Below are 24,093 nucleotides of genomic sequence, written 5' to 3'. Positions count from 1 at the left end.
AGCTACCAGCGCTGCAGTGTGGCCACATTTGCAGCATTTGCAGCGCTGTTGGGAGTGATGCATTATGGGCAGCTATCCCAGCGTTCAAGGGGCAGCAACATGCTTTTCAAAAGAGGGGGGTGGGGTGTAGTGTGACAGGGAGCGGGGGAGAGAGAGTGAGTGGATTTTTGGAGCCGACACTGTGTATCAGCTCCCTGCCTTGCAAAATCAGAAAATTTTCCCGACCCCTTACTCTTAACTGCAAACAGCCTGCAGACCAGATAAGCAGCTGCTCCAAAGGACTCCCTTTCTCCGCACCACCCCCGCTGTTTCTCTCCTCAAGCAAACACTCTCCCCCTGCCTGCCTCATTCACAGGGGTTATCTCATTTGATTGTTCACAATCAGTTACAGATTGATCACAGCAAACAGGAGCTGTGTTTGTTTTTTAGATAAGCAGCTCCCGGAGCCCCGGGTTCACAACAAAACAAAGAGAGGCTGCATGACAAAACAAAGAGTAATTTAGTTAAAAGCATTCTGGGATATCTCCTAATACCCTGGAAGCCAATAACAGCGCTGGTGTGTGGCCACAACTGACGAGCAACGCTGCATCACCAGCGCTGCACTTGTTACACCTCAAGCAGACCAGGTGTACAGCCAGCGCTGCAGCCAGGGAGTTGCAGCGCTGGATGTGCCTTGCAGGTGTGGACAGTTACTAAGTTGCAGCGCTGGAAAGCCTCCACCAGTGCTGCAACTCTCAAGTGTAGCCAAGCCCTGACAACCTGGTCTATTTGCCTTTGTTTTATAAATTGAAGGATGTGTACAGGTGTCAAATGGTAGTTGTGTGTTGTACGGAATTTTCCACAGGCATCTTTGAATTCAAGTAGTAATTGTCACAACTGGAAAAACACCATTTACTTGAATAGGCAAACCTTACCACAGAGGAGGATACTTCTTTGGTATAAATCATCAATGGACAAAGAACATTTTATCCCTAACAACATTTCTTGCAAATAGTTGGTCCTGACTTCAAAATGGTGTTAAGAGCAAAAAACAAAAAGGTCATGAATAGGGATGTGTTATCCCAGTCATAAACTAGGAGTAAAGTGGGTTTCTTTCATAAACACACTAACATCTTCATTTTTTCAAATGTAAAAACATTTATGGTCAGGAAATATTTTACAGAAAGTGTTACTTATAACACATTTTCACTCAAATAAAAAATATTGTAATTCTTTAGATGATTGGAGTGCATGAGCCTCTTTTAGATGTATATTCACAAATATTTTCTCTAAAGTAAGCTTCTAATGTCATAACTTCCTAATGCAATTGTTATGTGAATGGGAAATGGTTACACACCAACACAGCAAGGTCAATTAATGCTTAATTACCTATCTAAGAAACTATTTTAAAATAGAAATTTATATCGATGCAGTATTTCAGCAACTCCTCACCAAACAAGAATCACCTCTTCAAAGACTGTGGAGAAAGGACAGCAACTTAGTAACTCTTCTAGTTTGAGGACAAGGTAGAAGAGGTGATATATTTTAGTAGACCAACTGCCGCTGGTGGAAGAGAAGCTTTCGAGCTTACACAGAACCAGACCCGAAGAAGAGCTCTATGTAATCTCGAAACGTTAAGACCATTTTAAAAGCTTTTTAAGACCAGGCGCATTGAACTTTTTAAAAACAGAATTTCAATTCCTGTTGAACCCTAATGAAACTGAAGAAATCTCAGAAATAGAATTTAAAAAAAAATATTAAAACCTCTAACATTAAAGGTTATCTAAGAGTTTCCTGCCACAAAAAAACACAAGCACTTAGTGTGCTACATATTCATTAAAGGAACTGAATGTTCAAGAACTGAAGGTGTCAACAAAACCAACTCATGAAGCCACTGAGTCAATATATTTTAGTCCGATCCAGTCCTAAAAAGGTGCACCTTCGCCTCCAGTAAAGCTATGACAGGAGAAGGGTATAAAACTCTCTCTGCTCTCATCTAAAATGCACACATTCAAACACCTTGTCTCTATGAGTAAACTGCCACAAACCTAACAAGAACAAAAGAGAAGCCTCAAGAAAAAGAAGTCAATGACAACATCCCCAAGACTTCAACAAGGAAGTTAAAACACTGCCTAAATAGTTAGATTTAAAACTCATGTAAGGATTTAATTGAGACATTGAAATGCTATTGTCACTTAAGACATTAACAATTTCTCCTGCAAGCCCCATAGTTTAGGACCATGTATTTCAGGACAGGAGCTAAATGTTGGTAAATAGAGAGAGTTTTAAATTTTGATTTAAGATTAATATTCGTTAGTTGTCCTGTATTAAGGCAGCTCCTTAAAATAGCTTCTTCAAAAGCAAGAGATTTAAAAACTTTTGACTTCCTAGAGTTTGGTTAAAATTGCTTACTTAACCTAAAATGATTTATAAATTGGCAATCAATAACCAGACTGGAATCAACTGTCCTTAAGAACATTACTAAAACATTTTATAAATGGGAAAAATAATTTAAAAATATACTAAGACTGGACTCCCAATAATTTTGGGACTTCTGGTGGTCTTAACTTTCCAAGAACAAAAGCACTCCAGAAATAGTTTTAGCTCAGAGGTATGATATTTGGGTATGTCTACACTACCCATGTTACAGTGTGGCCAAGGCAATGCTGTGACGGAGGCAGTGTAGTCATGCATTATCGCTGGGGGAGAGCTTGTTGCACAGGGGTGTGTTTTTTCACACCCCTGAACAACAAAAATTTTAGCGCTGAAAGTGGCAGTATAGACAGCCTTAGTTTAAAGCTTTCCATGAAGAGATAACAGAAATAACTGTTTCACATTCATGTTTCTTTTCCTTTAATAAAGTAATGGTATAGTAGATCACAAATTTAATATCAGTCAACAACGTGATACAGTTGTGAAGAAAGCTAATACTCTAAGATGCATTAACAGGAATGTCACATATAATATACAAGAAATAACTGTCCTGTTCTACAAAGCACTCGTGAGGACTCAGATAGGAGTACTGGGTTCAGTTTGGGCACCACTCTAAGGATATGAACAAACTGGAGGAGCGCTATAAAATGATAAAACAGGCCTGCACAACATGCGGCCCGCGGAGGCTCACTGTTCGGCCCACAGGGGGATTCTAAATCCCGCGCACACGGAGCTCTGCGGGCAGCCCAGAGCCCTTTAAATCTCAGCCGCGGCCGGGAATCAAAGGGCTCTGGGATGCCCACAGCCGCAGGGAGCCCAGAGCCCTTTAAATCCCAGCTGCGGCTGGGATTCAAAGGGCTCTGGGCTGCCCGCAGAGATTCCCAGCTGCGGCTGAGATTTAAAGGGCTCAGGGCTCCCCGCCGCCGTGGGCAGCCCAGAGCCCTTTGATTCCCAGCCGCGGCTCCAGCGGATGGGCTGGGGCTGGGATTTAAAGGGCTCGGGCTCTCCTCAGCGACAGGAGCTCTGGGCCCTTTAAATCCCTGCCCCAGCCCCATAAAGCTCCGGGTTCCCCCAGCCGCTGGAGCCCCAGGCCCTTTAATTTGCCCCTGAGGGCTCCCAGCCACCTCTTCAGCTGGGAGCCCCTGGTTGATTTAAAATCAAGTATCACCTCCCCACCTCTAACCTTCCTTTTTGGCCCACAGCTGTTTTGGTGGGGCGGCGCTGGGGAAGGAGGGTTTGTTTCCCCAGGGCTGGGCGGTGCTGGGGCAGGGTGTTTCCACGGGGCCGGGAGGTGCTGGGGTGGGGAGTGTTTCCGCGGGGCCGGGAGGTTTCGGCCCTCAGCTGTTTTCTTTGGAGTAATGTGGCCCTCGCCGCTTTATGAGTTGTGCAGGCCTCTGATAAAATAAAGATTAGGAAACCTGAGCTATGAAGAAAGGTTAAAAATGCTGGGCATGTTTACTCTTGAGAAAAGGAGACTGAAGGGAGGGACCTGATAACGGTCTTCAAATATATTAAGGGCTATTATAAAGAAGATGTTGATCAACTGTTTTACAGGATCACTTAAGGAAGGACAAAAAAGTAGTAATTGGATCAACCTGCAGCAAGGGAGATTTAGATAAGATATTAAGAAAAATCTTTCTAAGGCTGTGTCTACGCTGCCACTTTCAGCACTAAAACTTTTGTCGTTCAGGGGTGTGAAAAAACACACCCCTGAACGACAAAAAAGTTTTAGTGCTGAAAAGCACCAGTATAGACAGCGCTTTATCGCCAGGAGTGATAAAGCCACCACCGCTCGTTCAGGGTGGGGTTTTTTTTTTTTTTTTTTTAAATCGCCAGGAGAGCTCTCCCCCAGCGATAAAACATGTCTACATTGCCCACATCACAGCGCTGCCACAGCCATGCTGTAATGTGGGTAGTGTAGACACACCCTAATTGTAAAGATAGTTAAGTACTGGAATAAGTCACCAATGGGAGGTTGTGGAATCCCTGTCATTGGAGGCTTTTAAGAGCAGGTTAGACAAACCCCTATCAGGGATGGTCTAGGTTTACTTGGTCCTGCCTAAGTGCAGGGTGATTGATGAGATGACATCTTGAAGTCCCTTCCGGTCCTACATTTCTGATTCTGTAACTTTGGTGACTACTAAGGTATGTAGAAGAACTCCGTGACTAAAATAGTGGGAGCCACATCCCTAAATTGGCCTACCATTTCTTGTTTCTCTAGACAACCTTTTTAGTAATTTTGGAGATAAGTTACTTGGCACTGAATAGCTAGCCTTCCCACTCCACAGGTGCATGTTTTATTTATTTTCAGCTAAAAATTAACAATAAATGCAATATGGTAAGTTGTAGGCAATGACTTTTTACAGTAGAGAAACCTTTAAAAAAAGATTGTACATACCAATACATGCCATACATTTTCGTTGGCTCCATCGAAACTGCAGAAACGAATACTCACTCCCAGCAGGCCCTGTCCACCCCACATATTACTGGGAGTTACTGATGTTTCTCTCAGTTCCAGTGTTTTGCTACTGTACACTTGCATTTTTACAGGCTTTTCAACATTTGCTTTCAACAGATCCTTGAGAGTGTCATTGTCTTTATTCTGAAAGTACACATACAAATTACTTTGGTTTATAGCATTTAACAAAAGAAGTGTTCAATTTTATAGCACCAAGTTTGCATTTCAAAGGTCATACAGAGAACACCGAGATTAGGAAGTATTTATTGGATTTCTCTACAGTGGCTTTCATATTAAAAATTCTGAATTCCTCAGAGCTTCCTATTGAGTAATTTCCTTAACTTCTATATTCACACCTAAAGTTTTGTCTTGATTTTTATACACACAAATTACCCAAACATAAGCAATTCAACATTAAGGAAATTAATTCTTTGAGCTTTAATGTGGTAGGAATCTGGTATTGGTAAGCAATGATTTGTCTTATGCAGTACATAAACATAATATGGTAAGTAATTATTAAGCTTCCAATCACTTTGTATACAAAAATCTTTAACTGTAGGGTTAAAGTGCTGAACAAGCAAAACAGGGGCATTCAATATGATGTATAAACTTACTTTTTGTTTGCTCCAGAAGTGCAGAGTGGGAGTTTCTTCTGGACTTGTGAAAGTAAACAAGCTTTCACAATAGATATTTTCTAGATAGACTAATGTTCTTATAGGATAGTGATATTCAGAGAGATGCTTGCAAGCCACAAGTGGCTTTTTAATGTGTCTCCTGTGGCTTTTTGCAGCACATGATGTTAAAACACTGATTTAATTATTAACCAATCAGGATGTTTTATTGCTATAACTAATTGTAGTTGATAAAAATACTTGGTCAGTCATCTTGCTGTGAGAATAATTATTATAATTAATATATATAATTATTCTCACAGCAAAATGACTGACCAAGTATTTATACATAAATAAAAACTTTCCCCATCATACTGTTTAAATATGAATATATATAGCATAATAAATTAAACAAATTCACATTACTATGACTCTTGGGTAATGCTGATTGCTAATATGGCTCCTAAACCACTTAGGTCTGAATATCACTGCTATAGGATCTGAAACAGTCCAAGTAATCTTACATTAAATTTGTTTATTCAAAAAACCATATAGAACACATTACTGAGCCCAAATCTAGCTCCAAAATGACTGGAATCCAAAATGACTTGGCTTAAAACATAAATGTTTTTAAAGTTTTTGGGAAAAAAGAGTTGTTCCATAACTAACAGGGTATTGCGAATAGCAATTCAATAGCCAAAAGCTAGCCCTTCCAGATGTAAACAATAATCCAAATATGCAAAGTAACTATTTCAGACATATTTAGTTCAAGGCTGTAAAATGTTTACATTTACAATACAATGTTATCATATGATGTCCCTTTCCAAAAACAAGCCTTGTAGTTCAGAAAACTTTCTGAATTATATTTCCAGTTTACTTTGGACTTCAAGTGCCTATTTTCTTTGCTTGCATTGGACTTACGTAGAATGCAACCAGAACTTCACTTTGATCATAGAAGCTCCTTGTTATTTCCCACATAGGCTTAGAAGTCTTCTGCACTGAAAAGCCTGCGTAGATGCAGTTACGCTATCCTGCATTACAAACCCTAGAAGACGAGGCTCTACTAAGGCTGCCCTATCTCTCCTTTTAGAAGTTCTGATCGTCAATTGCCTGCTATCTCAAAGTCAGAGAGAAGCACCTTGCAGTTCTTCTTTAGTTATGGCAGCAGCATCAAAACAGTGCACAAGATTCACTTCAGTGAGTGCAGAATGCACGAGATCTTATCTGTGGAAAGTTCCATTTACTCTGCATGTCCCACAGGACCTGTTACCCTCTCTGGCAAGTGGCCTGTACCACAAGGGAGGTGCCAGGATCAAATTACAGATCTGAAAAAGCGAGTTCAGGTACACCAAGTATTCTTATTTCCCCCCTAGTTAAACTCTGCTCTGGCAGAGTTTGAGAAGTCTCAGTGAGATGTAGCCAAGCCTTGCTCTTCCACCCTGCCAAAATCCAGTGCCAGAGGGACTCTAATGTATGTTTCACCTACTCTCCTCTCCACAGAAGATTCAGGGTCTGTTAAAATGGGAAGGGACCCTGCTCTCAGAGGGGGGAGAGAGAGAGAGAGCTTGGATCACTGTATTCGCCTTCATTCCTGTTCAATAATATTTGCATGTCAAGATATCAAACTTCAGCAACTTTGATCAGAGTGGATAAAAAAATCAGTGTTCTCCAAAAACTAATTTTTAAAAAATACAAATCATAAAATGGTGATTGGAAAAATCTAATATACTAAAATGTACAATTAATACGAATGTGAAAATAATAAGCTATATAGTTGCTTAAATAAATGTATATTTTTATTGTGCACCCTCCCCGGTATCACATCAAATCTAGTGTAAAGGCTCTATTTAACTGTAAATGAATACTGTTTCAAAGGTTATGTCAATCAACAAGAATGCACCTTTCTTTAGAAAATAAAGAAAGTACAAATGGATGATTAAATGGAGGCGTTCTACTTGGTGATTTAAATCAATCCACCCTGGTTTTGATCAAGACAAATGCTGTTCTTCAGTTTAAGTTTTTTTGCTGAAAGTCAAGCTACTGTGTAAGTGACTCAAGACTAACTTTTTAAAGATTTAGATTTGCCAATTTAGATAAAACAATTCAAGTAAAATAACTCAAAGTTTAGCAAAAACAGACTCTCACAATAAAAATGTATTGCTTACAACTAAACTGCTACAATATGCAATGAACTTACCAATCTCGAACCATTAATAGAAACAATAAAATCAAAGAATGGCTCCAGTCCAGCCCTATGTCCTGGTGAATTTTCTTGTACCTATCAAAAAAGTTATAACAGAAGGGGATTTAGTGGAAAAATTACAATTCTATGGGTATTAAAATTTGTATTTTACAACTATCAACTTCTACTATTGCAAAACATAATTTTAGAAGTCACTGATATATGCACTGATATTTCTCACAACACCCAAGTACAATAGTTGAGTCTCAAAATTTGAACTGCCTTAAAATGTTTGTTGGGAAAAATTCTCAGGTTTTAACAAAATACATAATTAATTTGTTGGGAAATCAGTTCTACAAAGTAGCTACTATTCCTCACCAAAACTGAATTTTATGCTTCTGCTGCTGCAGATAAATAGCTCTCGATAACTGGTAAAATTATGATTCAAAGCCGAACTTTATTCAATCCTGCTTTTTACAAAAAAAATTAAAATCCTTCTTAGCTTGTTCTGTTTTAGCACCATTAGGAGACAGTCAGCACCACATCCTGAAACGTTAGAACTGTGGGTCGGGACTCCAAAGTGGGTTGCAATCCTGTTTTAATAGGCTTCCCAGGCCCGGCTTTAGACTTGCTGGGATCTGGGGCTGGGGCCGAAGCCAAAGTCTGAGGGCTTCAGCCCTGAGTGGCAGAGCTCAGGCTTTGGCTTCAGCCCTGAGTGGCAGAGCTCAGGTTATAGCCCCCACACCCGGGGATGAAGCCCTTGGACTTCAGCTTTGGCCCCCCCAGCCCAGGGCAGTGGGGCTTGGGCTTTGACCCTCCCGCCTGGTGTGGTGGGGCTTGGGTGAGCTCAGACTTCAGTCCCCCCTCCTGGGGTTATGTAGTAATTTTTGTTGTCAGAAGGGGGTTATGGTGCAATGAAGTTTGAGAACCGCCGTGTTAGAATGACCGCAGTACACCTTTAAGCAGGAGGAGAGGGGGTGACATCCAGCTTGTCAAGGGAGAGGGAATAGTGTTTTGTAGGCAGGGCAAGGATGGGGCAAGAGGCTCAGAAGCTGCTGCAAAAGGAGGAGTGGGGTCAGCATGCTGATGCTGACTCACCCCCAAGGACCAGAACTGTTGGGGAGTTGACAAAGGGCAAGCCCAGTGGGACAAGCCTCTTTTCTCCAGCCCAGGTGGAGCAGCACATCCTTCCTCCCTCAGAGAAGCAAAACACCAAGTTTGGTCAGGACCGGCTGTGGGCATTGCACGAGCCACAGCTTTCTAGGGGACTGGCCTAGATGCAATGGGGGTGGGATGCAGCAGGGGAGGGCTTTGTTATGGGAGTAGGGAAGGGAGTTAGGTTAGGATGTCGCAACTCATGATGTAAGTGTGGGGCAGATGTCCACTGCAGGTACTCCATAGGGAAAGGATACAGCGATCAGATAAATGGCTTGGTAAAGGACTTAAAAAGGAGACATTGGTTAAAGGAGCTGATCGGGGAAGGGGGAGGGAGAGATTTGCGGCCCCTATGAGTGGTATAGCAGGGAGCCAACCCCCCCTTTCTTACAGCCCATCTTAACCCATGTTTGGGGGGGGAGAGATGGTACAGTCCCAGCAACGGGTTGGCTGGGAGACCTGGATGGAAAAAGATAAGAGCTGGCAGAAGTCCTCTGCTTCCCTCCCCCCACCCCCCGCCAGCTCCTGCCTCCCAGACCCTGGCGGGGGGGAGGGAGCCCCTGACCATCCCCGAGACCCTCTGCCCCTTATCCAACCCCTCGGCCCTGGCCTGGCCTGGCCTCCTTAACACGCTGTCAGAGCTTTATCGCGTTGTATGTGAACCCGCGTTATATCAGGTCACATTATATTGGGGTAGAGGTGTATCTTATAGATCAGGGGTTCTCAGCCTCTTTCTTTCTGAGTGTTGTCCCCCACCCCAACATGCTGTAAAACTCCACAGCCCACCTGTGCCACAATAACTGGTTTTCTGAATATAAAAGCCAGGGCCGGCGTTAGGGGGTAGCGAGCAGGGCAATTGCCTGGGGCCCCTGCAAAGCTACATTGCTCAGGCTTCAGCTTCAGCCCCAGGTAGTGGGGCTTTGGCTTTCTACCCTGGGCTACAGTGAGTCTAACACTGGCCCTGCTTGGCGGCCTCCCTGAAACCTGCTTGCGCCCCGTGGCCCCTGGTTGAGAACCACTGTTATTGACTGCACCCAGGAGCTTGAAATCTGCTCTTAATACAAAACAGAATAACTTTAATCAGAAACTGTGACAAGTAGCTTTGTATTTACACAGAATCATGCAGTGCCAATCTAGACTACCATAACTTCAGACCCGAAGAAGAGCTCTGTGTAGCTTCAAAGCTTGTACCTTCCACCAACAGATGTTGGTCCAATAAAAGACATTACCCTCACCTACCCTGTCTCTCTCATATCCCAGGACCAACATGGCTACACCACCACTGCAAATAACTTTAATGAAGATGCTAAATTATTCCTCCAACTGTTCCCTTGAACATGATTCATTTCATCCAATGGTTTTATTGTTTATACTCTACATTCATCTTTCAGAGGTTTGAAACAGTTTAACATTTTCTCAGAATAGGGTTTCGTACTGTGTGTTTTCTGCAGTCCTAACAGAACTGGTGCCATACTGGTGGTTAGTCCTATGTCAGTCTGATAATTGCAAATTTGCTTTGCCTAGAGAAATGTGGTTTTCCTAACATGGGCTACCTAGAGTAAAATGTTCTACTATGGAAAAATCTGAGGGTCCCCATCTGTGACACTAACACCGTCACTTTACCCCCTTCATTTCCACCCTAATGTGTTCATGCATTTTTACAGATTATGCAGACACAAAACTAGAACGTGGAACAGCTTTTTGTAATTGGTGAGTGAGTATGTCAATTCACTACCTACACTCCCTTACTTTTAACTGCAAAATCTGTTTTGATAAGCTTACTTTTTTCACATGTATCCATTACATTTAAGGTAGTTTTATTTAACTAATAAAAATTTTTCAAAGCTATTTTTGTTTATTTTTAATTGAAATCCAATTTCCTCTCCAATGCAGCTTGACACAAATGAGTAAAAAAAATAAGAAATGCATCATTCACTGTTTCCTAACACAATACAATTTTAAAATTAAGACTCTGAATAAATGTATGTTAAGCTATATAATTGCTTAATAGAGGTGTATCCCCCTGGCTAAGAAATTAGGATCAAATTTAGTGTAAAGGCTATATTTGGTTGCAAATAAACATGTTTTAATTAGGGCTGTCAATTAATCGCAGTTAACTCACGCGATTAACTCAAAAATTAATCACGATTAATCGCCTTATTAAATACTATAGAATACTAAGAATTCAATAGAATACTAATTGAAATTTATTAACTATTTTGGATGTTTTTCTACATTTTCAAATATTTGATTTCAATTTACAACACAGAATACAAAGTGTATAGTGCTCACTTCATATTTTTTATTACAAATATTTGCATTGTAAAAGTGATAAATATTTTCCTTTGTTTTTCAATTCACCTCATACAAATACTGTAGTGCCATCTCTTTATCATGAAAGTGCAACTTACAAATGTAGATTTTGTGTTACATAACTGCACTCAAACACAAAAAGTAAAACTTCACAGCCTACAAGTCCACTCAGTTCTACTTCTTGTTCAGCCAATCACTAACACAAACAGCTTTGTTTACATTTACAGGAGATAATGCTGCCCACTTCTTATTTACGTCACCTGAAAATGAGAACAGGTGTTCGCATGACACCACGGCATTGCTAGATATGTATGTACCAGGTATGCTAAACATTCGTATGCCCCTTCATACTTGGCCACCATTCCAGAGGACATGCTTCCCATGCTGATGATGCTCCTTAAAAAAAAAGTGTGTTAATTACATTTGTGACTGAACTCCTTGGGGGAGAACTGTATGTCTACTACTTTGTTTTACCTGCATTCTGCCATATATTTCATGTTATAGCAGTCTTGGATGACGAACCAGCACATGTTCCTTTTAAGAACACTTTCACTGCAGATTTGACAAAACACAAAGACGGTAACCATGTGAGATTTCTAAAAGTAGCTACAGCACTGACCCAAGGTTTAAGAATCTGAAGTGCCTTCCAAAATCTGAGGGGGACAAGGTGTAGAGCATGTTTTCAGAAGTCTTAAAAGAGCAACAGTCTGATGTGGAAACTACAGAACCTGAACCACCTAAAAAGTAAATTAACTTTGGGGGCATCTGTCTCATATGATGAAAATGAACGTGGGTCAGTCTGCACTGCTTTGTATAGTTACTGAGCAGAACCCATCATCAGCATGGAAGTATGTCCTCTGGAACGGTAGGCGAAGCACGAAGGGACATATGAATCTTTAGCGCATCTGGCACGTAAATATCTTGCAATGCTGGCTACAAAAGTGCCATGCAAATGCCTGTTCTCCCTCTCAGGTGACATTGTAAACAAGAAGTGGGCAGCATTAGCTCATTCAAATGTAAACAAACTTGTTTGTCTGAGCGATTGGCTGAACAAGAAGTAGGACTGAGTGAACTTGTAGGCTCTAAAATTTTACATTGTTTTATTTCTGAGTGCAGTCATTTTTTCTATATAACTACATTTGTAAATTCAATGTCCATGATAAAGAGATTGCAGTGCAGTACCTGTAATTAGGTGAATTGAAAAATACTATTTTCTTTTTTACAGTGCAAATATTTGTAATAAAAATAAAGTGCACACTGTACACTTTGTATTCTGTATTCTAACTGAAATCAATATATTTGAAAATGTAGAAAACACAAAAATATTTAAGTAAATGGTATTCTATTATTAATTGCACGATTAATTGCAATTAATGTTTTTAATTGCTTGACAGCCCTAGTTTTAATAGTTTATAATATAACCTATGAGTCTCACTTTAGGGAAGTAACTAAAAAGTACAAATGCAAAACAAGATTAAAAACAATTATTTAAATCATGGTTCCCTTCTCATTGATTGAAATCATGATCAGAATTGGTGATTTAAAAAAAAAAATCAATCCACCCTAGTTAGCACCACACATGAAACTACAGTGAAATGCCAAGACCTGGCCCTCTCCACTGACACATTACGTTGCACAAAAAACTAGAAAGTACTAGAGGGTCGGGGTCACTCACTCACACACACACACCCCCTTTTGCAGGCCAAGCACATTGTACACAACAGGGGCTCCCTGCATTCCTCTGTTCTCACCCACAAGCTCCCTGTGATGGGCCTCCCATTCTCCCCCCCACCAGTAGTTCTGGGTCTCCCATTTCTCCTTTCCCCATGCTAATAACTCTGCATACCCTTCACTGCCCTCCATACCAGGGAACCCCAATCTCCTCCTGCTAGGAGTTGTGTAGCCCCTCATTCTCCCATGGCTACCATTCCCTCCTCCTCCACACCAGGGTCGTTTTCCATCAACCAGGGATTCTGAGTGCCCCCCCAGTTCTCCTTCCCCCCATGCCAAGGGCTGTGTGCGCCCCCAGGTCCAAAGCCCCCCATTCTCCCCACATGCCAGGGGCTTTGGGTGCACTCCCATTCTCCACTTCCTCCAGTCTCATATTTTGTCCTCTCTTTCAGGATGTCAACATTTTTAAAGCTATTGTGAGGATCAGGAGAGATGATACTGGGGGTGATTGTGGTGGGGGTAATTATGCAGGAACGTGGTAATGGCTGTCAGCAGCCAGTTCTTTGATCTACAGACCATTACAGAGGTTTTTGAAACGGCTGCCATTACTAACCAGATGCCAGAGGCTGTATCCTCACCATCCCCTTTCAGTTTTCCTGATTTCCACAAAAATCAATAGGGTTCTGGCCACTGAGCCCTAGTACACTCCCTTAATTTTTTGAATTGATCAAATGCGGCCATCAAAAGTTCAAACCAAAATGCCATTGGATAGAGTGTTAGACCTCACAATGCTCTGCCAAAAAGTGGTTATTCTTCACACAACCTTGACTAGAAAAATCACTGAACATCAAAGCAGCAGCTCAACAAGCTTAATCAAAAGCCAGCTAATAATTTGTTTTCAGTTGCAATCAGGTTTCACCATTATCTGAATTGCACAATATAGCAGCTAGTGGTTTGTCTAAAGCACACATTTTAACTTATGAACTTACAGTATGCCTGTATAATGTACACTGTGTAGACCTATTGAAGTATGTGTGTAGTGAGAGAATTTTGTTTATTATAAAGATTATGAATAGAAATACTTATCTGGCCAAAAAGTTATTAAATAAAGGAATCAGAAACACTTTTTTTTTTTTTTTAAAGTGCATTAAGAAGACTGTCACACTACAGGAAATTGGCAGACTATTCCTTTAGTAACAGCTGCCTCAGGCCCACAGAAATGTGGTTTGTTGTTGAGACGGAAGCACTCAAGGAACCAGTAGGGTGCTGAGCATGGAGCTCTGTAAGTCATGATTCAATAGTGAAATAAGCAAGCCAACAGGTTGGTAAAAACAAACATAGCCAACCTGTCAGGAGGCACCAAACAACTGGCTGTGGGAGATATGTACATGGGAACCACTGGAAGCATTTCTGTGTCTATCGCTGGTCTCAGATTGCCTCTGCTTTCCCCACCTCTCCTTTGCAGAACTGCACTTAAACGTATTGTACTCTGGGCCCACCTCAGAATGCCAATATGCTCACTTCCTCACTCCAGACCAGGGGTCTCAAACTCCCGGCCCGCGAACCTCCCCAATGTGGCCCACGGGGCTCCAGCAGTTTTAGGGCTGGGTCTCTCCTTTGGCCCCACCTGCCGCCCCCGGGCGCACCCCACTCAGGGGCCCCGGCAGTGCAGCGGAGCTGAGCAATGTCTGCCTGCTCGCTCCAGTGGCTGCCAGCCTCTCCCTGCAGCCCAGAGACGGGGCAGGGCTGTGCCTCCGTGCCCTGCCCCGAGTGCCCCTGCAGCCAATGGGACACTGTGGGAGCTGTGCCTGGAGGCCAAAGCATGTGGAGGCCCCCGGCCCGCCCTGCCTTGAAGTCCCAGGTAAGTGCTGCACCCCTGACCCTCTCCCAGATACTGCACCCCCACCCCCTCCCCACACACCCCCATATTCCCTCCCAGAGCCTGCACCCCCCCTTCCCCTTCCCACACACCCCTCCCACCCCCAAACTCCCTCCCAGAGCCTGCACCCCCCTCCCCCCAGCCTCCAAACTCCCTCCCAGAGCCTGCACCCCAGACCCCCTCCCCCACCCAAATTCCCTCCCAGAGCCCAACCTCTCACCCCTTCTGCATCCAAACTCCCTCCCAGAGCCTGCACCTCAATCCACTATCCCGACCTCCTCCCCCACCCAAACTCCATCCCAGAGCCTTAGGCAGGTGGGGGGTGGAGTTTTTTTGGGGGGTGGGTTTTGAGTGGCATGAGTGACATTGGCCCGATGGGAGGATTTGAGGACTGACACTGGCCCTAAGATAAACTGAGTTTGAGACCCCCGCTCCAGACAATTATCGCTACTCATTTCAATGCAGGCTTACGCCTTATCTTCACTAGCTAGAAAATGCCTGTTCTTTACCTTGGGGTAACCAAGATGCATGAGCTATCCCAAAGTAAAAACCATAGTGAAGCCAAGGAACTTCAGTTTTTCCACACATTAAACTAGGTGGAGTCAGAATTATACCCACATCAGGGGTTAAATTCATCAAACTGACTTCATAGTAAAACTAAAGTGCTTTGTTTTCATTTTGTTTTTACATTGAGATAGCTCACGCGTGTTAGCCACCCTAACATAAAAAGCACACCTATTTTCAGCAGCCAGGATAAGGCCTTAGAGAAGTTTACTCAAGTTGCTGAGCTCATTTCTCCACACTATGCAGAAGCCTCTCTGTGATGGTGATGAACTTTTTATTATAAGGGTATGTATGACAGAATAGTCAAGATTTGCAGTTCTGGATTTTTAATGTTAGGCTTCTAAATCCATATAGCTACACCTAAACCAGTCTGATTTTCAAAGGTGTAAAGTCCTTACAGCTATCACTCTCATCAATGGGAGCTACAGGCATTCAGCACCCTTGAAAGTCAAGCAATTTATATAGATTCCTAAGTTTGGATTGGGAGCCTAACTTCATGTACCCAAGTTTAAACATTTTAGTTCAAATCCATGGACTGTAAGTCATATTCAGTAGCAGAAAGTTTGAATTGACTTTTACAGGGAACACTGTTAAAGTAGTATCCAGTTTATCACCTGCAAGACACTGAAAGTAAAGCAAAAAATGTTGTAGCTTTGTAGGCTGTAATAAAACTATTATGTATTGCTTGTATTAAAAGCAATTTGTCTGAGCTGATAGGGTCAATTTTATCTCTGCCAGCTTTTTTACTGCACAGTACACATTTTTTACTTACATGGTACATATTTTTATTGAATTCCTTTATGAAACACCTAATTTTCAAGAGAAAAAGCTTCATAAGTGAATTGATCTAGAGATTTTAAGAAAATAAATCCCCATACTCAGCACTGAATTTCATTCAAAGTACAGTTCATATAGACTGGCCTTTTAAAAAGTGACTTTCTATAACCATCTATTTGCTGCCTTTCTATAAGAAAACAAAGAAGCATTGAAATTAAAAAAAATAGAAAGCTCTTCCTAACTCATGGGACTATTCTCTGATTCCGTTTGCACCATGGCAGGGAAAAAAGTACTCTAATATAGTAACCTGTAAATCACTTGAGGCCAACTTAAATATCTTTATTTGCTACAAAGAAATTGGTTGAATCAATACAACCACATATCCAAATTGATTACTCGTGTAAGGATACAGAGCAACTGTAATAAAATGGAGAGAATATATTATTTTCAGACATTTACTCTCCATTTCATCTTGAAAGTGTAGAAATGAATGCATAATCAATCAAAACAGAAAAGACTGTTGACTTAATTAGCTAAGTGCACGAAAGAAATTAGAAGCCTGACACTGTTTCCAGGGAAAAGCCACAGTAGGCATTCCAATAACAAGACAAACATCACTGGGGAGAGGTTATAGAGGTAAATAAGGTTGAATATTGTCAACGTGAATGGGGTTAATAAATTAATAAATCTAAGGGCATGTTATACAATCAGCAAATACAAAGCTAATGGCAAATGTGAGAAAGTTTCCATTCCTAGAGGGCATACCAGAGAAGAGAAATTTTCCAACAAAAGGTTGGTTCATAAAGCATATTTGGGAAAAGATTACTTAATTTAATGGTAACACAAGGAAATTTAACCCCAAGTTAACTACCGTATATACTCGTTCATAAGCCAAATATTTTTGGTAAAAAAATGACGCATCAAAGAATGGGGGGTCGGCTTATAAACAGGTCTACATCAAAATATGATGATTTTAAACTCTATGGAATCATTGAATTGATTATCTAATACAGGGATCGGCGACCTTTGGCATATGGCCCGCCAGGTGGCGGTCCACAGGTTCAGCTGATCACAGCTCCCACTGGCCGCAGTTCGCTGCTCCAGGCCAACAGGGGTGGCAGGAAACGGCGGCCAGCACATCCCTCAGCCTGCACGGCTTCCTGCCGCCCCCATTGGCCTGGAGCAGCAAACCGCAGCCAGTGGGAGCCGTGATCAGCTGAACCTGTGGACGCGACAGGTAAACAAACTGGCCTAGCCCGCCAGGGTGCTTACCCTGGCAGGCCGCAAGCCAAAGGCTGCTGATCCCTGACCTAATACATTGTAGTTTTGTTTACCTGGAGCATCTCCACGGAGATCAGGGAGCTGAGGGGCTCCATGCCTGCAGACGCTCCAAGTAAACAAAACGTCCTGACCCACCAGCGGCTTACCCTGACGAGCCGGGAGCCAAAGTTTTCCAATCCCTGAAATATAGGGTCGGCTTATGAAAGGGTCATACAGTTTTTGCTATTTTTACTTATCCATTTTGGGGGGGTCAGCTTATAAATGAATGGGCTAATGAACGAGTATATACGGTACTTTAAATTATGTAACAAATTTATCACATTTGAGGATTCTCTCCTCACCATAAAAAGAAAAAAGTTATAATATAATTTTTAGTTTTAAATTTATATTCCTGGACAGCCCTAGAAAGACAATCCCCGGCAATGTTTCCCACTTAGCATACATATGAACAGATCATTTCCCCCCTCTTGTGCTTGAGTATTCAATATATTCAAATGCCTATATTTCTTTTTCCAGGTGTACAAATAATAAGGCTTATAATGAAAATACTACATTAAATATAGCAGAATCAGCAGGAACCACCATAATGAAATACAAAAGGCATTTTAGATCATCCAGCCACCCCTTTTCCAAGGATGCATACTCCCAATACTTTTCCAGTCTAGTTTGAAATGGCCTGAATAATGGTGCTTCTACCAGTCTTCTTGGGAGATTATTTCATAGTCTATAGGTCTCACCATAAGGCAGTTTTCCCGGATACTAATCTTAATATTATTTTTGATTACTTTCCTCCCATGACTTCCAGTAAACCCTTAGGGCCATTCTAAACAATCCATTGGTTTGTTTGGTTTTTTTAACATCCTTCTAACTTTTCTTCCTCTTTAGTTATTCACCCAAACTACACTTACTTTCTTTTGAACCTCCTTCATAAATTAATTCCATCATTCTCACCAACACTATCAATCACTTTTTGTTTCTCTTTTCTGAAGTTGCTCCAATTTATCAACATCTAATTGAGACAAAGCCGTCTACAGTCCAGTAGCCCGATTTAGTTTCACAAGGCAATATTCCCTCCCTATGGCCCTATCTGAACTGAATCCATAACAGAAGGCACCTACAGTTCAGCTTTTCATACTTTGCCCTACTCTTTTATTTAAACAAAAAAAAATTGAGCTCAGGGAAGATAAGTTAACAAAAAACACTTAACATTTTAGGTCTCTGCAAGCTGGCCCATTCAGGCAGACCCAATGAAGTCAAAACGGTTATGCCTGAACAAAGCTCATTGCAGGATATGGGCCTTAAAACATTCATTTTAGAAAAAATATTTCTAACAGAAAAAGCTCTTCAATATTTCCTGTCACTGTATATTACACATCTGTAACTAAATCATTCTATTACTGTTGTGAAAAGCTTCCATTTGATTTTTCCTACACAGCATTAACCTAAACTCCCAACTACGTAGAAACAAGGACAGAGGTTTCATTTGATCCTGAGGTCATGTGTTATTTAAAGAGGTTGTTTGGTTTTTTTAATACAAGTTTGACCACAGTAGCAAAGAAAGTATATTATGGTGTCTTCAGAAGAAGACAGCAACCAAGAATAAAAATGTGAGAAATACAAAAATAGCTCAGGCAGACATGATAAACTGAATTTACACAGTGATGAGACATCCATATTTATGCCAAACCTCATTATCCTGAATTTCTGACATGCCTCTACAGATAACATTACATACAAATGTTAAACAAAATTTATTTCAATTTTGCTGTTTGAAGATACTATACCAAAATTGAATTAAAATGAAGTGCCTACCTGACTAGAAACAAAACTTGTCACATTTAAACAAGAGTGCAACTCCAATAACAAAGTGGATTATACCACATGGATGACAGTCAACAATTTGTTCGTGTTCTTTAATCAGAGGGTAAATTAACCTATGAACTAATACTGATGTTGCAGTTTTAGAGATGTACAGTAGTAAATTGTGCCTGATAGTTATACTGTGCCCTTCACTTAGGCTGATCCTAAAGCATGTCTTTTTTTTAAAAGAATGATTCCATATTGAACATACCAGGTTTCCTCCTCTCAAATTCCAACCACCTCTGGCATGAAACAGCAGCCTTTCTATACTGAAATACTAAATTGTTTCAGTAGGAGAAATGACGCATACACCAAATTGAATCCAGCATGGAAAATTTTAGGTACATAGAACACAATTACCCATATTGAGATTTGGCCAGTGCTCCAGGGTTTTCCAGGGGATTTTCATGAGAAAAGAGGATTCACAGTTCTTCTGCAAGATGACCCTTGCTCAGCATAGTATTCAACATATACTTCTAGAAACACCTCCTTTTTACTGGGGCACTGGCTCAGTACAAAATCACCACCCTGTAGCTCAAGTTTACCTTGGATGCTTCTGAGCTAAGCAGGGTTAGACCTAGTCAGTTAGCAATATGGGAAAGTTACATGAGATCATATCTAAATGTGGTATGGCTGCAGGCCATATATATAGTTAAAGATATCAATGGATGATATTCCAATCCCTTCTGATTTATTTTAAGGGTATATACTCCATAAGTACAATGAATACAAGGAAGTCCCCTTTATATCAGTCAGGAATTCTATGAGTCTCTCATACAGTAATTACTGGTAACCTTCAGTATCTCTGAATTTCTCCCATCTATGGAGAAAGTGGAATTCTAATAAGACACGGTACCAAAAGCAAGCATACCATGTGAACAAAAGTGATGCCCCTGTTGCTACCGCCCATGGTAGGGTTCTAAAGTAAGCTTTCCCAAAAATCCTAGTAGTGAAAGGCCAAGTTTGCTTTCTTATCTATCACTAGGTAGCATTTGCCTGATAAACTTCTCACACCCTGTGCATAGCAGCTACTTATTGTATCAATGTTCACAGCACAACTCCTCCAGCAAACAGATACAGGTGCTGCCCAATGTACCAGGTACATGGTTCAAAAGCCATCTTCAGAACTACCCCATGTTTCTGGTATACCCTCTACAGTGTCAATGGTCCAGTGGAAGTCTGTATTTGACCACATTGATGAATATAAACAAAGGATTTTGGGAAAAAAAGAGGAGAGAAATATGAAGGGATACTAAGAAACTGCAACTGTAGCTGTAGTTATCCAGAGTTTCCCTCCCTGCCTGGAAGATACAGATTGTATAACAAAGTAATTCTTGTACTGCTCTCTCACCATTTTCCTCTCTGAACTTTCCTTAATCTGCCAGAGCCTATATAAATCATTTTACTAACAAATCAATTAAATTTTAAAAATCATATAGTCAATTTCCAAGTAAGTATCTGATAAACCCATACAAGCATAATCTAAACCACAACAGCTAATCAGAACAGAGTGATCTGAATTATGGAAGAAAGTCACAAATTTGCCCCTTTAGCAGAAATTCAGTGTATTAATCTTTAGAACTGTGCATAATTATTTGAACATTAAGACAAGCACAATACTATGGAAGCAAAGGACAAGTGAAGTCAGAGTAAGGCCACCCATCCTCCTTAAGCTTTTTAACACTACGATCCTTACAAGTGCCTACAAACAGACATAATAAAAATGTCAACTTTAAGGGTAAGTACTGAACATCTGTCCCCATGCCAACTGGGCTATGAGAAGAAATAAGCATATTCAGCCCCCACACCCTCCTGTGGTCATCGCATATCCAGCCTTGTGGTGACTAGTTTGCACTTCTCTACTTGACAATTCAGCTTGCAATATGTTGTTATGTCACAGCAACTAACGAACCCCACTGGAGCAAAAAGCTAGCCTAAAAGGGAACAGGCAACTGGAAACATTCTGTTTTAATATTTGACATGTTTTGGACCAAGCAGTTGTGCATTATGTTATAAATTTTCCTTCCTCGTCCTCCCATCTTCTGAGATTAATTCCTATCCTCAATTTACAATGGTACCTTGAAGATATATGTAAGTGGATCATGTGTCTTTGCCCTCCCCCTTTCTCTTATTTATGCTATGTAAATTTGGCACCTCTAATTACTATGTGTTGTCCAAACTATATTATGCTGTCATGTTGTCTCTGTTTAGTTTACTTATTACTTTACAGAGAATAAAGACTGTTGTTCTCGCCTAAAGAAAGGAATAGCCTTAAATTGTGAAGAAAAGAACATTATAAAAAGGCTAGAATTAAGGGAACAACAATTAGTAATATACCAAGATTCCAAGCTGTATAAATATCAGAATATGTCTCCACTGACTAAAATGTGATAATTAAAATACGGAACTTGATGAAAAATGATACAACGTTCTGGGGGTGAGTGTTTAAAATAGACAGTTTTCTTCCCTTATGAAAACAGGGCCTTTTAAAAAAAGTTTTCTGCCATTGCTAATTCTGCTTCAGCTCCATTGGTGTTTACAACTTTGGGAGCTCTTGGACACCAACCTGCTGGTGTTTTTAAACATTGTGTTCATTAGACTTGGCCTGAATAGGGCTTTGTGACAGCATTAAAAATGCCAGTAGCACATCCACACTAAGGCTCCTAACATTATCAATAGTCAAAAATATTTAGAAAGGTTCCCTAATGCAAATAGGTCTTAGAAGCAAGATGTTAGACAGCAATCTTGACCTAATGAACACCTTCTAAAACTCTAGTCAAGACAAATTAGCATGTTCTAAAGTACAGTTTAACTAGCTGAATTAAAGCCTGGGGGGAACCTAGGGTTGAGTGCGACCAGCTAACATGTTAAAACGACAGTTTAAGATTTTAACACAGTAAAGACATTTTTTTCCCTGTTGTCTCTGAACACAACCCCAAAGGGAGCATAACATCATACATTGCTTACACAATGAAGGACAAGCAAGGGGTAAGTGGTTAGTTATCCTGCCAATAGCTTCTACAGATGTAACGTAGATACAGTATCAAGACATCAGAATGTATGAAGTTACATCGTTTTCTTATATAACTACCGTTTTATTCTTCCATTTCTTTTGCAGTAATAGAAAGGACACTGAGTTCTCAAAGAATGAAAGAGTGGGTGCTGCGTGTCACCGCAGATGGCTTTTTGGATTTCTGTACTATCAGAAAAGGTATTGCTGACGCTGGACATGGACAAGCCAGAACAAACCCTAAGCTGGGGGGCAGAGTCATCTTCACGCGTTTAAACAAACACAACGCAGTTTTTGCGAAATCGTGTCGCAGTCACAGGCAGTGTTTTAAACTCAAGCGGCAACGTGCGGCTCGGATCTCAGGAGACCCCCGGGAAGGTCTGGGAGGCAGATCGCTCCTGTAGTGACCGCGCAGCAACTTCCTCTCTGCCCGCCCCTGGCAGGCTGGCCAGTCCGGCGGCTCCACACACCTGGGCCCGGAGGCGGGAGGGGGAGACCCGAGGCAGCAACTCACAGAGCCGGGGCCGCCCGAGAGAACCGGGCACCGGGGGGGGGGGGTGGCGCCCGCCCCCTGCCGCTCCGGCCACCACCTCCTCCCGCCCAAGGGGCCAGCGAAGCCAGGCCCGCGCGTGAGAGACGCCCGCCCGGACGCCCTGCCCGGAGCCCGCCGGCCCGAGCGGCGCGGCTGCAGTTAGGCCCCTTGGCGAGGCGGGCCCGGCCCCGCCCCCGCGGGCTGCCCCCGGCCCGGCGCGTACCCGCAGGACGTGGTAGCCCTCGGTGCCTCCGCCGGGGATGTCCACGCTCTGCGAGGCGCCCATGGCTCCGGCCGGCGGCGGAGGAGGCGGCGCTGCTCCTCACAAAGCGCCGCACTAGGGACGTGGCACTCGCTCCCTCAGCCCCGCCCCTGTCGGGGAGGGGGAGGCGCGGGGGATGCTGGGAGTCACAGGCACCAGCCATCGGCTCCCGGGACAGCGCCACCTGCTGGGTCTCGCGGGCACCAGGGCCGGAGGGGGCCCGACAGCCGGAGCGTCACCACCCTCTTCCCGCCAGGGCGTCCTACGGTGGCCGTCGCAGGACACTCCTATCACGGAGCAGCGCGCCCCCTAGCGCTGCCGGAAGGAAGTGGCTGCCAGGCTGAACAGCGGCCTCCCCTAGCCCCGCCCCGGGGTGGAGTGTCTCCGCCCGCCCCCCCAAGCAGCCCTGGCGTGGCGGTGGGTGGCCCCCGCTTCTCTCACCGGCCACCCCCCAGCCCGCTTTGCCGGGCTCCTCCTCAGGCCGCCCCCTCGCTGCAGCGAGAAAAGTGACGTCGAGATAGGGCCTGGCCTTTCCCGGCCGCTGCGCTCGCCGTCCCACCCTCGCCTCCTGGCCCAGCTGCATAGGGGTCGCCTCAGGCCCCCCCGCCCCAGGGACCCCATCCCAACCCCGCTCCCGACCTCCCTCGCTCTGGCTCTGTCCGCACAACACACACGGCTGGACTTTCCCAGCTTAAAAAGAAACCGCCCTTGGCCGCACCTGCCTCTCCAGCTACCGCCCGGCACTTTTCTCCCTTTCCTCGCTAGCTCCCCTGCCAGGCCATGCCCTGCCCTCCCGGCGCTGTCTCCAGTTCCTTTCCTCCAATCCAGCTTCCACCCCGGCAGTCTGCGCCAAGGCCTCCAAGCACCTCCTGCTGGCCGAGCTCTGTCTGGTTCTCATCCTCTTCGGCTTTGACAATGGAATTGTTGTTCCAGGAATTTTGAGTCTTTGTGTAATGCAAAGTGGAGTGGCACTGTGGCACTAGTAGCAAAAGCCATGTTGTATACATAATATTTCTTCAGCACCCATAATTGTGCTAGGGCCATTACAGGAAAAAAGAGATGGTGTGGGCCTTGCCCAGAACATTTTACAATCTAATTTGCGATGTGATACCGCCAATCTAGTCTA

At 42.8% G+C, this 24,093-nt stretch overlaps 1 protein-coding gene across 1 annotated transcript in view; it reads right to left on the bottom strand.

Annotated features, from left to right (window-relative positions):
• Positions 1 to 23,096, bottom strand: part of GORASP2 (golgi reassembly stacking protein 2) — a 35,717-nt gene extending 12,621 nt beyond the window's left edge. The window contains exons 1-3 of the mRNA XM_045032837.1: positions 22,929 to 23,096; positions 7,679 to 7,759; positions 4,811 to 5,014 (exon numbers count right to left, since the gene is read on the bottom strand). Of these exons, the coding sequence (XP_044888772.1) occupies positions 4,811 to 5,014; positions 7,679 to 7,759; positions 22,929 to 22,991 (348 nt within the window). The 5' untranslated portion in view covers positions 22,992 to 23,096. The remainder of the gene's footprint in view (positions 1 to 4,810; positions 5,015 to 7,678; positions 7,760 to 22,928) is intronic.
• Between the last annotated feature and the right edge of the window lie 997 nt (positions 23,097 to 24,093).

This window comes from Mauremys mutica, chromosome 10 (assembly GCF_020497125.1).
Source record: "Mauremys mutica isolate MM-2020 ecotype Southern chromosome 10, ASM2049712v1, whole genome shotgun sequence".
In the NCBI taxonomy this organism is placed as follows: domain Eukaryota; kingdom Metazoa; phylum Chordata; order Testudines; family Geoemydidae; genus Mauremys; species Mauremys mutica.
The sequence above is the reverse complement of the archived record's forward strand: the minus strand, read 5'-3'. Positions and strand labels throughout refer to the sequence as shown.